At 39.8% G+C, this 17,007-nt stretch overlaps 1 protein-coding gene across 1 annotated transcript; it reads left to right on the top strand.

The window, feature by feature from the left end:
- Positions 1-9,258: 9,258 nt before the first annotated feature.
- LOC105689955 (G-protein coupled receptor dmsr-1-like) lies at positions 9,259-13,748 on the top strand. The gene is made up of 2 exons (XM_012407350.3): positions 9,259-10,999; positions 12,880-13,748. The coding sequence occupies exons 1-2, from the start codon at positions 9,973-9,975 to the stop codon at positions 13,083-13,085; spliced, it is 1,233 nt and encodes a 410-aa protein (XP_012262773.2). The 5' UTR covers positions 9,259-9,972; the 3' UTR covers positions 13,086-13,748.
- The last annotated feature ends 3,259 nt before the right edge of the window (positions 13,749-17,007 follow it).

Genomic DNA, 17,007 nt, shown 5'->3' with positions numbered 1-17,007 from the left:
AATGAGAATGAAAAAAAAGAAGAAAGCATCTCGACTTATATTTCTTGCGTCCTTTCCATAATCCCCACAGCTTTTCCGAACAGGGATTGCTACTTAAATCTCACACAGCGTATACCCATATCTTCTCACGGCCACGATAAACGGTTAGAAAAATTATATGACTTTTTAATACACTTCGCACAACCTTATCGTAATCCATATCTCATTTTAATCTGCTGTAACCGAACTCGTAAAATTTTCAAACAAAAATCAGGCCAAGGATAATTTTTGGAAATAAGTTTGTTCGGGTGAGCTTGAATGATCATTCGTGGGCGTGGATTTTGGATTTCAAGTTTTTTTTCCTTTTTTTCGATTTATTTTTGAGGGTCTCCCCAGTTTTTTTTTTTTTTTTTTCTCTTCTTGCTACCATACTCGACGTTCGCGAAGTTGAGCTAAGCGAGAAACTTTTGGGGGGATATATAGGTCCGCGCTAAGTCTTCAGTCTGACGACAACCTCCGAAAAAAGTCTCGAACTCAAACATAACTTTAAAATCTACTGGAATCACAGTTTTCAATTAAACGTATGTACGTGCTTTCAATCTACGGCAGAAATGATTGGACGATCGATCGACGATCGATCGGGAAAAACACGCGACTATAAAGCTATGCCGTGCATACGAAGTCCTGGGCTACGTTGCTCACGTTACACGCTTCACACGACCCCCACTCGAAACTCTGGAGAGTCTTTATCTTTTCATCAAAAAGTTTCACTATCAAATTTTCAAAACTCTTGGAAAAACAATGGGCCCTCGCACACAGCTATTACACAGAAAAGCGAGTCGCGAGTCGGGTGTAACGACTAGTTTATTTTCTACGTGGTCTTGAATTAACTAGCGCTGCGAAAATTAGAAGGAAGAAAAAAAGATGAATAAATAGTCTGATCCTTCAGATTGATGTGTTGAGTTTTCGGAGTCAAGAAATTCATTTTCATGGGGGTAAAATTGACGATGTCATTTATTTCTTAGCCGAAATTTTCAACGACGTTGGGGAATTGAAAAATTTCCTTGGATCCTGGCTGCCGAGTAGCTCAGCAAATCCTCGCCAGTTTTCATGCGTTTCCATTGTCAGAGGAGAAAGTATAAATTTAAATTCATCGAATACGGTTACCTACCACTCGTCACTACCGACAATAAGTTATAGAAATTTTAAGATAATGATGTTCCGAATCGAGGCGATAATAATAATATGATCAATAAAATAACAATGGCACCGGTTTATACGGTTGGGTGGGTACGATTCGTTGAATAATACACTCTCCGGTTTGGTAGCAATTTTCGAATTGAAATTGGATCGAGTATACCTATGGCGTGTCTATAAGTATACACGATATACCGTGCAGGTATACAATAAGGTATTATAGCACAATGTACGTATAATATACAGGCAACTTTGAGCGATAACGGAACGTCGGGGACGTCAAGGACCCGATTTCGGCGTGCACGTTGAACTTGAACGTCGACCTCGACTCAAATCTTGACACGACTTTCAACATCACCTTGACCCTGGCAACCCGAAGACGAAGCTGCGCGCCACTTCTATCGGCGAAAAACTCCCCACTCGGGACAGCGTTCCCACGTCGCGCATATTATTTCAAAAAGTAATTATTGAGGGGGCTGCTCGTCAGAGAAATATCGATCGATTACCCACCCAAAGAAAATCCTGCGATGAAAATTTAATGATCTTAAAAAAAAGTTCGATCAATTCTTGCGATAAGCACCTGTTAATCCAACTGAGCTTTTTTTTTATTCCTTTGAGAATCGAAAAAATTTGGATTTTTCTTTACGCTATGTCATTACTGATCGTATGACAAGTAGTGCGCAGGTAAGAAAAAAGAAAAGAAAAAGATCAGCTTTTTCCGCTCCACCAATTCGACTGGAAGGAGATTCATTGTAGGAGATAGCTTCACTGTCTGAACGTGAAAAGCTCCGACGCAACGTGTTCCCCATCGACATGCCACGTGATTTTTCTCCCATTTAATTTCCACCTCTCCGACCGCGATCGTAATTCGGTGTAATTTACCTGCAGCTATATTTAACGGTAAGATTTACGTAAAATTATCATCTGTAAGAGTTACGCTGTTAGAGCTTTCATTCCGTTACTGTATCTTATGTATATTTATTACGATGAAGTCCGAGGCGTAACGATTGTATGTAGTACATGGATTCCACGTTGCGCCCAAACGCGGGATTGAGTAATCGATCAGAAGGTACTTCCGGTTCATTGGAGCTGTGCAAACGAGAATTGGGGATGCCATTTGAAAATTCGTCGGTGTTCGATCGATTGTGACAAATGCATAGGACGACGCATTTGCGAAAACGTTAATAACCCCACGTATTACGCCGGTATATGTATAGATTTTATCGGTACAATCGTATATTATATCATCTATACGATACGAATGACAATGAGCTTATCTACTGCATAACATTTGCAGATTATACCAATTACCAATTACTAAAGTTGATAGCATAATATTGTAGCTCGGGTATCATTAATTAAATAACAGCTCGCTTAGTTACAATCCAATGAGATTTTCTACCCCCGCGCGAACGCTCGATTATATTAATAGGTGTGTGTATACCTATATACCCTCTTACACCATAATCTGCAGGAGTCGATTTCACGGATCGAAAATCTAGATAAGATTAGAGCAATTTCACCAAGCTAAGCCCATGCCAAGTATACCCGTTCGCAAATAATTAAGCATACGTACCGCTTGTATCTAACAGAACCATCTGTTCTGCGGTGATGCGTGGAGAGGTGGAAAAAAAATAGAAAAAAAAAAACGAAGGAAAAAAAAAATCATTCGCCTGAGTGAATAATTCAACTAGACAGAAATAGACCAGAAAATCGAGGTGACGATGATTCGTGTCCAGTGACCGTTTTAGCCCCTCTTTTTTTCACATAGGACGTTCGGTTTGACTCTGTACAATAATACGAAACCCGGTTAACTTTCGCGACAAAGTTTTCCATAAATATTTAGTATTCGCATTCCCACAAACTTTTTGTTTCGAACAGAGGTTCGTCTCCTCGCAAGCTCCCGCTCTTTATTCGAGTTGGTCGGGAGGCTGACATTTTTTGCTTCGTCTTATTTTTATTTTCTTTTGATCTTCCGTTTCCTCTTTCGTTTTGGAAGGGGAAAATTCGGTACTCGCGATATCCAATCGATAGCGTGATATGAAAAAGAAAAAATGGCATGGCCGAGCCACGGTCCCGAAAAAATTGATATGGATTTCAGCGGCAATTTTTGTTTCGCCATAATTTTCCAATATATTTGTCATCGGAAAATTCGTTGTTCGGAGTTGCTCAGGGAAAATAAAATTTCCCGCTGCACCAAATTCGGTGAACCAGACGAAGAAGTTAATTCTTCCGGTTGGTTGGACGAATCTCTACTTCTCTTTGTAATAAAATAGCTCGCTGTGAGATACCGCTGACCAAGTATTCGCGGAATCTACACTTCCTCCGTGGACCGCATCCGAGTACTATGACCTCATGAAATCGTGTCGAACTAAAACGAATCAGGATCGTAGGTACGAAAGGCTCGTAAACGTTTACCTTCTCCAACTGATGCAGACATGAAGGTATGTATGTACGTACGTACATCTAAAGTTTGGGATAACTACTACCTCGAAAATCTAGCTCTGAAAAGCGACGAGTACGAAATACACTCTACTGCCGTAGCTGCAGCAAAATGTTAACCTGATTCTTTTTCGGTTACTTGTTCCGTGCACTTTACATCGAAACCATATACATTTTCCGACCCAGGAATACGAATTCATTGAGCAAGTTTAGCTAGAAATAAATTTCATGGCCGAATTCCGATCATTTGTTCCCGAGATATAGTGAAAAACGTGATGGCAGGTTGAGTAGCTCGAGATTTCATATTTTAGCGCGCTGCACTCGAGCGCTCTCGATCTTATTCGTATTGCTACCGCTGCGCGGCGTATGCTCGTGCCTCACGGTTCTCTCGCAGTAGAAAGGGAACCCCGATTTCATCACCCGAATGCATTCCGTAAAGACCACGGTAGCGAGCGTCGGCTCACCGATTCAAAGGTGAACCTGTAACGCTTTTACCAATACCATAATTTTACACGTGTGTCAGGCAATTTGACGGCCGGCACGCGCCAGCAATTCAAATATAATTTATAGCTTTTCGACAGACGCCGAGGTGTGAAATTCCTTTCCTGATTTTAGTCTCGCTCCCATTGTTAGCAGGTGCCAGACGAGCTGTCATCACCTGATAAAGATCTTGTTTACACCTCGTAAATCGTCCCTTTGATCTACCCGGTCGGCGGCAATCCTTTTGCAGTGATTTTTCTGCGAATTCTATGTAACCGCAAACTGTCGGAGTATACTCAGAGAGTTCAATTCTGTCGCGTTTTGCCATACCAAGACCGTACAAGGCATGGGTCTATAGTTCAGAATCAGAGTCACTGAGTGTACAAGATGAAAAAAAATTGAGAAAATTTTTTTTTCGCACATTGCGACATTACACATTATGAGAGGGAATGGGAGACTTTTTTCGTTCATTTTCGAGCTCGCGATAGTTGACACTCTCGTTATTTCGAAATTATTAGGATTTGAATTGTATCCGAATCTTGAAGCCAAACTGATCTTTCTATCAAATTGATCGAGTTCTCGTCAATTTATCGCTCAAAAATATGAAAAAAACTATTATTACTCAATGGGATGTATTCTTACGTCGACGTACTCGACGGAATCGTGTTCGCGAGATCTGTTTCAACTCATCTTCACACCCGTCTGAGTTTTGTATGGTTTGAGAATCGAGTTTTCACTTGCCTCACAAATTATAGTACATTTCCGTAAAAAGCGAACCAGAGAGAGAGAGAGAGAGAGAGAGAGAGAGAGAGACAGTGACTTACATTAAGGGGGAAACACTTTTCGGCCTCAGCAAGTGCTTCGCAACGAAGAGTAAAACGTCGTTGGATAATAAACATTTTTTTTTCTCGTATATTCCTTATGTACCACTCATCGATACATGAATAACACAATCGAGATTCGTGATGAAAGCATCATTTCCGTGACAACTGCAAATTTTATAATACATTTCAAATACAAAGTGCACGTAGTGATTCGAGAATGAATAAAAAATGCTCAAAGATTCCCAACAGCTTTTCTTCCTCAGTGGGCGAGAAATTCCTATGAAAAACTAAGTAAATAATTCGACTATAAATTTGTTAGCGAGGATACGTTTGATGGTTATTGAATAAAACATATATACAGCAGATTACGCGTACTTCTGCAGAACGTTGCAAAGTCAGTGGGAAGGCTATAGAGGATTATCGGACGATGATTCCTCCTTAAAATCCGACGACTGCAGAGTCGAGTTTTATGGGCAGTAAAGATTTTCTCTTGGTGATAAGTACACGTTTACAACATACCTATATAACGGTAGGTCCGGACGTGGTCCAGCGCCGAAAATTCACAGGCTCTTCATCGAAACAAGTACACTATAAAAAAAACAAGTCCCAATCTTCGCAGCAACGCCGTAATACGGCGCACGAGAATTGGGGATAAATTTTGCACTGCGCAAAAACAAAAAGAAAACAAGACGCGCGTCCCACAGACTGTAATCCACACCGTACACTCGCGAACGAATCATTTCCGAAATACACTCGAGCTCGGGTCAAATCAGACTGCCGTGAGAAATCAACATATCTAGGACTCCGCTGTTTATACGTTGGACAAAGGTCCACCTAGAGGGCCTCAATTCAGCTATGAATTTGTCACACTTTCCCAGGACATGATGTAGAGTAAGCTACGATGTGCTAAACATGAGACTAAAAGGATAGAAGCGCTGCGTACCTGCAGGCGAAATTGAGCGCATTATAAATTTTGCAGGAGCCTAGAGAAAAAAGCAATTCTTTTGCCAAGCCTGTTTTTATCCGCTAATTTTTTATTCCCATTTTCTTTGTTTCTTTTTTCTTTTTATTCGTTCGAACAGAGATGTGTACGTATTATATTCATACAGGCGATGGAATTTCTCACCCCGCAAAAGGCACGCCGTTTGGGTTGCAGGCAAATGAGGGGGAGAGCTCAGGAAAATAGCCTCCGCTTAACAACAACCCTAAAAAAAAACTTACCGGTCTGTATAATTAATTCATTTCACCTGACAACCGCCGAAATCTCTTCTATCATTCTTCTTCCTTTCCCCTTTGGGTGTTTCGCTTCTTTTTTTTTCGAGATCATTTGCTCCATTTGGTTCTGTAACTCTCACCAGTCTTACAGGGTAAAATTGTCATCAGGATTCACACTGATTAATTCTTGAGCAAAATAAAAAGAATAAAGATAAAACCATGTGTTCCAATCTACTTTTTTATTCGACCCAGAATTTTTCGAAGCGTCTATTAGTTGCCGATATTGTACCATAAATTATTCTCCATTACAATATTTTTAATATTATTTTGTCATCACGTCTGAGAATATCGAGAATATTATGTATATTCGGTTCGGTTATCTCGACATGCCAAGTTGCATAAATTTTCCTCGTCAGTTGTTACAGTCTTGTTTCCTCTGCTCTTTATTTTCTAATCCAATTTTTCTTTTCGTTTTTTTTTTTTGTTTTTTTTTTGCCCTCTTCTTTCTTGTGAGCTAGTCGGACATTTGAGTGGAAAGTTTCATCGCAGCTTTTGGTTTGAACATTTCGCCGAATATTTCCCTCGAGAGAAACGGAATGAGAGGGAGAGGAGGTAAGGAAAAAACAAAAAAAGAAATTGATCCGGTTGATGCAGGCGAGTGATATTACCAGACCGTATATTAGCATAGACTGCGTCGATCTCCGTAAATCGACTTTCGGGCGGATTGATTGGACGATTTTTCACGAATTTTTCAAACTTACACCGTTATTACGAGCCCAACTTCTGACATAATTTTATAGAGAGAACCAGACGGCCATGTGTATTTGAAGGAAATAAAAAAGAAACGACGAAAACTCCACTGAATTATTACCGAATGCACGTCATCGACTGCAACGGGAGCGGGCGGTCCGACGATAATTTCGGAACTGGGTCCAGCGCTGAATTTAAAAGTCTAATTTTAAGATCGATAAAAACCTCCCTGGAGAATTCGAAGGAAGAAAAATCTCAAATAAAATACCTATTGGCAATAAATAGAAACCGTACTCGGCATACCTACGCACGCATCGACCGTTTTACTTGGATTTTTTTTCTCTTTTTACCAAGTCCATTTTAATTTACGTACGTTGATTCGTTCTCAGAAATCGCCGCTACCGCGTTTAAAAATCGTACGCGAACATACCGCGATAGAGAAATTAATTGCATCGGACCGTGGGTGATTCGAAAAAATTTCCGTGGAACCGGTACGTACTCGAATACGTGGTACGAGAGGAGGCTCGGCGTCGCGGGTTTCTTGAAATTAATTAAAAACGAAATAAATAAGAATAAAAATATGAATGAAGAGGAGAAGAAAATGCTCCAGAAAATTATACTTACCTACCCGCGGTTTATTATACACCCTCGCTCGTAAAGTTATCTCAATTGTTTTAATTTTCTCATCCGCTGTGCGCATATAATGTACCTCGCCTTACACAATGTCGTAGTTTTATATCAAGGTGGATGAACGATCGCCAGTCACGCCTGGGGAGATAACTGTATAACTTTTCCAAGCACAAGCACCCCACGTACCTCTGCCGAGTACCGCGAGGTATGTAATGTATTATAAAGGTGTACGAAGACGGGTGGTTACGAACCCATCGCAACTGAATTAAAATTGCTTCACGGTTAATTAGAAACGCCGGTAAAATTCTTATCAATTTTGTTGCATACCACGGTTACGCGAATGAGGGGGGGTGATAAGAGGAGGTAAAGAGAGTGGAAATTTCGATACCCGCATGGAGTAAGAGAAAAAGTATGACGCGGCAGCTGCGGAATATGCCAATTATGTGGACATCTACGTGTACGTACGTAACCCGTGTCCGAAAAATACATATTTCGAGAATACATGGTACGTGGCGCGTCACGTAATCGAAAGCTATTTTGTTTTCCCTTTGCCCTATTTTTTCTTTTTTTTTTTTTTTCTTTCTTTTTTTCATTTTTTTTTCGTTCTTTCCGCTTTTCGAGAGGGGTCGGCTCGGTGTAACCTGTACGTGACGTACGGAAGAGGGTATCTTATTATACTATTTTCTGCACTGCAGCGTGGCGAGCAATTTTGGAGCTTGCGTATGTATAGTAACTCAAGACTTGTCGCTGCGAGAGACTCGAATCTCTTAAAATTACAGTCCGCTGGAAAGATATGGGTGACGTTGAAGGGACGGTAAAACAACTCATTGTCACCTTATTAGTTCCGGTTGCACGAGAAATGGCGAAATGTTGTCATTCAATTAAAATAGAATCTCGAAAATTTTCTCGTCCGAGACGTAACGTATTACCCTCCCACAACATCGTGATTCGTGAGCGATAAATATGCGATTACACAAATAGAATGTTAATATATACCGTAGGCGCGCTTATAATCGCCGTGATTTGTTTGACACGTCCGACACGCGAATTTACGTAATTTGCGATGCGAGCGTGTACACACTTCGTTCAATCAAAAGTATAAGACCATCGTCGTGTTACCGTTGCCGCATCGACCCGAAAGTAAAATTTAAAACGACGAAAAATCGTTAGGAAAAATTAAAAAAGATTTCCGCGCGACGATTTCGCGCAGTAAATAAATAAAATGGAATAGCAAAGTTTGTGGGGAAAATTATCCTCTAATTGAATCGGACGAACGAAACGAAGAGGGGGCGGAGAAAAAGAGATGGGAAGAAATTTGCAAAGTTTGAACAACGGTGGATCGGATGAAAAATTGTCTCCAAAATCTCTCGGTGACACGTGACGGATAGCGAACGGCGAAAGAAATTTTCAAGTTGAAAACTTTTCACGGTACAAAACGAGACGCAACAACGGAGGGTGTAACGCCGGTTGAAATATGAACGCGATTTGTCCACCTCTAACAGGGTAAACGAAAGGAATAACGCTGCTGGCAGGAAAGCCGGAAATTGGAGGTCGAAGAGCACCTGCATTCTCGCTCATCGAACGTTCTGTATAAGCCATTAGAAATGTGACGTTATTGTTGGATAAGTTGCCAGTGGCAGCGGGAAAACAAGATGCGTAAAAGTAGAAGGATAAGGGTATAAAAGCGACGTCGGATGCACCGGGAATGGCACGCTTCTACTGTGGGAGTTGGATAATGATGATAGCGCAAGCGCTCGGCGTTGGGACGCCGAGCGTCTCGGTGGCTACGGTAGCACCGCGAACACCGGGGTGTCTTTAATTCTTCATACGAAGTCCGCCCGCGAACAACGCTGTCCGCGAATGACTCGCCGAGCTTACCAGTTCAAGCTCTCTTCTGATATACGAACTGTAATAAAATGAAACGAATAGACAATCGCATCTCTCTTGTACATGATCCACGAAGTTCACATTAGTTGTTTACGTACGTAAGTTATATCGATCACCGAGCGACGAGTGTGTTTCTCGAGACGAAAAAGTTCGGTCCAAGTGTGCCAAAAAAAAAAAAAAACCAAAACTTTCTTCAGCTTCATCGAGAAAGTGCATGTATACATAGCACGATACGTAAAAAAACTATATTTTACGAATTTATTTTGAACAGGGATAACAAATGATAGTGAGACCACGCGCCGTACTTACTTTCGGCTGCTCATCGTGGATAAAAATCGGCAGTGAAACGAAACTGTAAAATAAAAATCGTAGGGAACTCGATCGAAATTTTTGACCAATCGTAACCGGACCGCGAGCTCTTGACATCCCGTCGGTGTAGCATGTGTGAAATATTCGAGGATAATTTTGAGTACATCCCGAACTACAAGGTCGAATCGAAACACCTTGAGCATCGCCATCGAGGTCCGCGAAACTTCCAGGATCGAGGGTGCGGAAACAATCAGAAAAGATGAATATCTCGAACGAAACGGACATCGGAGAGTCCATAGACACATACCAATGTGGCGCCGGTTTGGACAACTTTCATACCGGTTACATCCAGGTCCATGGATACGCCAGCCTCTTGGTCTGCCTGTTCGGTTCGGTGGCGAACACCCTGAACATAGCAGTTTTGACGAGGCGTGAGATGAATTCGCCGACGAACGCGATTCTGACCGGTCTGGCGGTCGCCGATCTCCTGGTGATGCTCGAATACATACCGTACGCCAGTCACATGTACCTCGCCGAAAGACCACGCAGGGATCGTTTCACCTACGGCTGGACGCTTTTCGTACTTTTTCACTCGAATTTCGCCCAAGTTTGTCACACGATATCGATTTGGCTGACCGTGACCTTGGCGGTGTGGCGTTACATCGCCGTAGCTCATCCCCAAATGAACAGGGAACTCTGCAGCATCCAGAGGACCATAATGGCGATCGCCGGCGCTTACGTTATATGTCCTATAATATGCTTACCGCTTTACTTCACGGTCAGCATCGAGCCGAGGATCGAACCGATCGACGCCGATGGAAACGCTTTCAATTTGACGCTGAGCAACGGCACCCTGCCCGAAGACGTCACGAACACGACGTTGTACTTCGTTAACCTGAGTCAGACGGCCAAGACGCACAAATTTTTGAACGACATGAACTTTTGGATATACAGTGTTGTGATCAAGATCATACCGTGCATCGCGTTGACGATTCTTAGCCTCCGACTGATCCTGGCTTTGGTGGAGGCGAAGAGGAGGAGGCAAAAACTCACGTCCGCTACCCTCGTGAGAACGGACGACAAGTCGACCGACGGTACCGAGGTCGTAAAGACGAGAAAAAAATCATCCAGGCTAATGGACAAGGAGAGACAAACCGACAGGACCACGAGAATGCTTTTGGCCGTACTACTACTATTTCTCATCACCGAATTCCCACAGGGAGTTCTCGGTCTACTCAGCGTTTTACTCGGCGATGGATTTTTCCGCACCTGCTACGTCAAACTAGGTAATAAAAAACAAAGAGTGGGACAAAAAAAAAATCAACGAAATGAAAAAACGAGAATAAAAAAAAAAAAAAGAAAAGAAAGAAAGAAAAATTTATTTATGACGAGATAAATTTCACACGTGCCGCGATATATCATCGCGTATCTTCTTTCTCTTTTACTATGATGTTGCCATCGGAGTCGATGATATTATTTTCACCGTAGAACCAATAAATTTTACGTGCGGGATTAGGAACGGCGGTCTTTTTTTTTTTCTCCTTTTTCGTTTTTCAATGGATCAGATAATTATTCTCTTGCCCTTTACGCACACACGAACAGGGAGACACGTGTCAATCGCAATTATCAGCTCGAGGGAGATAATTCTGTTTCCGTAATTTTCTATTTCATTTTTTTATTTTCTTCGTGTAACGGGATCCGCGTGCCCCGAAAAATTGATGGAATTACGTTAAAAGGTCATTTGACACTGGAATCGATATCCCAATGTTGAACGACCGCGATATCGATACACGGAAACCAGCGGGTTTCAGCTAAATTTTTTTTCATAGGCACGTTTTTACTCTTCTCCCTTACGATCTGAGAATATTTCCCGAACCGTCAGCTGTTTGCATGGGAAAGAAAAACACGTAACGCACCGTTAAACTTTAACGTCCCATTTCGCAACACAACGGTCAAGAGAAAAATAATATTAATAAATAAATGAATGAATAAACGAATGTCTTCTTTTGAAGTAAAGGGTGTCTCGATTATAACGTAAAATCTTTCGATACCTGCTCATGATATTTCGTTCACTATACCGATGTTTGAAAAAAGAGACGCAAAATAAAACACAAAAATGACTTACGCACCGGCACTTTCATCTCTGATAAATCGCTTTGATCGAAAAAACGTCTCGTGAAAACGGGCACCTATTTTTTTCTCGTTATGATTTTTCGGCTCTTGTGATAAGTTGTAGAGTGTGGGACGGGTTGAAACACCTCGAGGTTATAGGATAAACGACGTATAGGTATTTATATACCCGTACAAAATGTTTTATGTTCATGAAAACTACCAGGGTTATATGTGTACACTGAATTAACTTTTACGCCTGCATTTTTCGAACGGGATTCACTTAACAATTACGCGCAAAATATTTCAACTCGTCGCGCGATAAAAATCAAATCGCGCGAAAAAGAAATGTTTCAAAAAATGCGAAGAATAAAATTTCTGATTTGAAAATGTTAAACTGAAAATACTTGGACTCCAAGCGATCGAATAATAATTCATTTCATAAATTAGATATATTCTCAATTTTTTTTCAATAATCGTGATACCGAAAATTCTGAATTTGGAATAAAGTAAATGTTCTACTTCTGGAAGTAGGCACTTCGAAAAACTTTTGGACATCACACGAATAATTTCACAGGTATACCCACTCGAGAATACACTTACAGTAAAAATTGATAGCCCATCTATTTTCATGCTGAACAATTTTTGATAATTGACCTAATTAAACAGCTTCCAATATTTTCTATCACCTACTATTACGCCCTAACGGTAATCGCGAAACCTTGTTGGAAAATTTTAACATTAACGTTGAACGAAAAAAAAAAATGAAGAGAAATTTGAAAGTAGAGAAAAAAAAAAATTTCACCCCATAAGAGGTCGTTACATGGAGTAACGGTACCTTTGTCCATCCGGTACATAATCAGGGGTAATTTTCAGGTGTGGAATTACTAAATTGGGGCTTCGAATATCAAACGTTACACGTACACGTGTGGCGAGATTTTTTTTTGTTTTTTTTGCCTTTTTGGCGATACCACCGCATTGGATGAAAAAATTTTAGAATACCCGATCACGTATTTGGGTATAAATAAATTTATCGTATTGCACTTTTTCCCAACAGGTGAAGTGATGGATATATTGGCGTTGATAAATTCGGCGATCAACTTCATACTCTACTGTGCAATGAGCCGTCAATTCCGTATGACTTTTAACCAGCTGTTCGGAAGATGGAAATTACTCGGTCGTTGGACGCCTATACCGCAGCATGGAGAGAACAACGGAAACACGGGTACAAATCACACGGTTACTCAAGTTACGCAAGTCTAGCATAGGCGTTTGCGGAAAACCAATATTTGCTTTCCTTTATAACTCGAAATTGTTATAAAACAATATCCATGCTACTAGGAATTAATCTCCGCAAAATCGAGCCGAGAACGTCGAGATTTTTTTTCGGTTCGTCGTTCACGTTTTGCAATGAAAGGAAAATGAAAACAAAAAAAAACCAAAAATATCAAAAGAGAAGGTGAACGCCGGATCGAAAACGAGAGAAAAAAATAATCGCCGTCGATATAACGATTACGGTTAAAAATCGGAACAAATTATACAACAAGAACAAGTTGTGTCACCGCGAAAAGCTCCGGAACGCCTACAGCTTTTTTTCATCATTCCGATCCCGATGTCCCAAAAATTGCCGTTTGGTCGGCCGTTTCGCCGCTCGTTCCCATGTTTGTTTTAATATAGAATCATGATCTAAGAGTTTACGAAACATGTAGCCGACGCATCCGCGGATATTTTTTCTATTTATTCGTCACTATTTTTCGTTTCCTCATTTTATTCCAATTCTATAAACATCTCCGGCGGCGCGGCGCGGCCGAGCGGAGCATTTCGAACGAATTTTGAATATCGATGAATTATTTATCGACGTGAAGCTCGTACCCATTGCGCGGTTGTGATAGTTATATATATACATATATATATATATATATATATATATATATATATATATAATTTAATAAATTCAAAGAGATTCGCGTGATAATCTCGAATTAGGCAGGCCGCCACTGCCTGATATCCAAACGGTGTACGTACGCGTATATATATACACGTATATTGTTAAGGGTGTTTAGCCCCGAGCCGTTGGTGGAAAAGCTGCTAATGGAAAGGGAACTTGTATACGTTGCGCGGTGTATAACCGCGAATATACGTAATACGACACACCTTGATATCATGTCGGCAAACTAAAAGCACAACGGGAACTTGCCCGTTCCGTATTTCTCTCCTATATACCTATATGCGAACACGTAGTACTATTTATGTATGCCAGAGAGATGTGTGCTCGACGTGTACCTACTTCGCGTTGAGACACCTATGTATATGTATATATGTGTATATATATATATACACATGCATGCGACACATCCATATGCAATTTCGTATACGCGCCGGTTGTATGCATTTTCGCATCGTAGAACACCCGCAGAATTACACTGCACGATATACAATTATAACAGATCGGTCGCAACTCCGGAAACTTTTGTCAAACGGAACCCGAATCCGTAGTAGCATAACGAAAAAAGTGAATTTTCAAATTTACACCCAGCCCGCATCGTTATTTGATTATTTACCGTAATGTCACGCGTGAAAGCGTATAGGGGATGAGCGATACGTGGTGCAGTTTTGTACGTACGTTACCCACAGGTGTGTCGCTCCGACTACATATTTTCTTCCTCTTCTTCTTTTTTCTTATTGCACATCGCGTTCGAAATCCGTCCGGCAGTTCGTATCGTTATATATTGACCAGAGGTGCCAATAAATTATGTTTCTTTAATCTTTTATCGGGGTCGTTGGAAGCTCGAGTTATGCCGACTGCCATCTTGGAAGCTGTGGATATATATATCATATTTATAGAATGATATAGGTAACTGTTAGGCGCGGTTTTTTGTGTACGCGCTTAGAAATAACGATGAAATAAAGATATCTTATTTTACTCGCACACCTTTTCTCCCTCCGCTTCTTCATCGCATTTTCTCTTATTCGTTCTTTTTCTTCTGGATAGATGTTACAATAAAAATAACTTCTGTCCCCACGGTCAGACGTGTTGCAAATCAAACCCCCGTAGCGACCGCGACCGCGACCGTGCGAGCTTTAAAGTTTTTCGCTACATATTTCAATCGTTTCTTTCTCGTTTTTTTTTTTTTTTTAGTTCACCTACGACGCGTGAGTCAAACGATAAAAATATTATATCCGATAGAGATCATATATTATAACGACGAGGAAGTTTTCGTTTAATAGATATCGCCGAGGGGCTTGCGGACGCTTGAAAATAATAAAGAAAATTGCGCGGATAAGAAATAATTAACGTTACGGGGTAAAACACGTTTTAGTACATGTTAAAACTATTATGTATACGCTCCATACGTACGTGTACACATAGTTAGTAGTTGTTTAACGATGACGTGCCAATATACAAAATTTCCTGTGTACCGCAGTATTATAGATATGTATACACACCCATACGTACGTACGTGGTTATAACGAATTTTCGAAAGTTAATTAAATATTAATTACCCCGCGGTACACTCGAGTATGGCGAGACAGCTGTATGTGCCGATATACCTGTACGCGCACCTTATTACTCGCTAGTTTATAGGGAAATTTTATCGCTCTCATTTTACACGAACTGCAGGATGATGAAATCCAATGAGGTAATAGATACTTCGACGGTTTTTTCAAATTCACTGCGGTAGATGTCGATCACCCGTATTACGGCAAAGATAATAATATCCACACGCGTAACTCCGCGAAATTAACTTCATTCGCACAGAATGCAATGTATTTGCATTCAAAGTTTGAATCACGTCTTCAACGTTCACCGAAGATTTGATTAATGGCAAACTTCTAATTTCATTAGATCAGGTCTTACTGAATCCTCCCTTTACATCTACGTATCTATAGACATTTTGCTATCGTTGAAAAAGAGCGAAAAAAAGAAAATGGCAATTTTCTGATTAATCAAACCGTTGAACGCTTGCGACCGATATTTTTTATCCGCTTCATTTTTCCCGTTCGTTACCTCGGGGTAAGATAAATAAAAAAAACTGAAAAAACAAAATTATCGGCGAAAAAATGTGCGATCGGGAGAGAATAATTAATTGAAAAGCGTATACGTTATACGCGATCCGTTTAGATGTTTATGAAATCTATTTTTGAAACGATTTATGCGTACGGGGGAGGATATAGAAATTCTTAAAATAATTAACCTTCGTTAAAACGCTCGATTTTTTTTGCTCTTTTTTCCTTCAAAATCATTTCATATCTTTTTCGAGTTAAATTTAACGGAGGATTGTATAATATCCTTTCCTTTTTATTTTTTCACGTTTTCATACGATTCATATAAACACGCAACGATTCGCATATGTAGGAACAAAAATTTACTGACCGACTTCACGCTATTTGTTTGAAGAAGAAGAAGAAGAGGAAGAAAAAGAAAAATTCAATCGAATCAAGTAAAAAGGAGAAAAGAATTTTCTCGCTTCAGAAATAAAAAATGAATCGAAAGAAAATAATTACGAAGATATGTAATAAAATACTGTTATAATAAATATCTAGACATATACGTGTAATCATATCACGATTGTATAAAGAATTATTTACATTCACTAATTTCGAACATAATTGAATCTATAGATATTGAAGAAAAAAAAATTGATATAATTATGTAAACTAACAAATTCACCCGTTTATACATATACATACGATAATAATTATATAGTCGATAGCGACGATCGCGAGGTGTAAATAAATTTTTGTATTAGATGTTAATGATTAAACAATAATTGCTAGATGCGAGAATCGTTGGCTGATAGGTAAAATATTAAGATACAAATAATACATATACGTATATAGTAAATAGGTACGTCAACGCGACATCAAGAGATAAGAAAAAAAAAAAATAAAACGCTTGGAAAATTTTTTTATTTTCATAAAATGTACAGACAAAAAAGGAAACAAAGAAAGAAAAATAATTAGACGATAATTTGTTAGATTGATAATTTTATGTGTAATTAGCGTGTAATATATATATATTATACGGTTTAATGTACAGCAATTGAACGTTAATATTTGCAATTGATATAATATACGTAACTAAGCATATGTAATATAAAATATATCCATGTATCGCAACACTAACCAACGTCGCCATGTTTATTGTATATGATAATCAAACGTCAACGATCTGTGTGTGGAT

This window comes from Athalia rosae, chromosome 3 (genome assembly GCF_917208135.1).
Source record: "Athalia rosae chromosome 3, iyAthRosa1.1, whole genome shotgun sequence".
Taxonomy (NCBI): Eukaryota; Metazoa; Arthropoda; class Insecta; order Hymenoptera; family Athaliidae; genus Athalia; species Athalia rosae.
The sequence above is the reverse complement of the archived record's forward strand: the minus strand, read 5'-3'. Positions and strand labels throughout refer to the sequence as shown.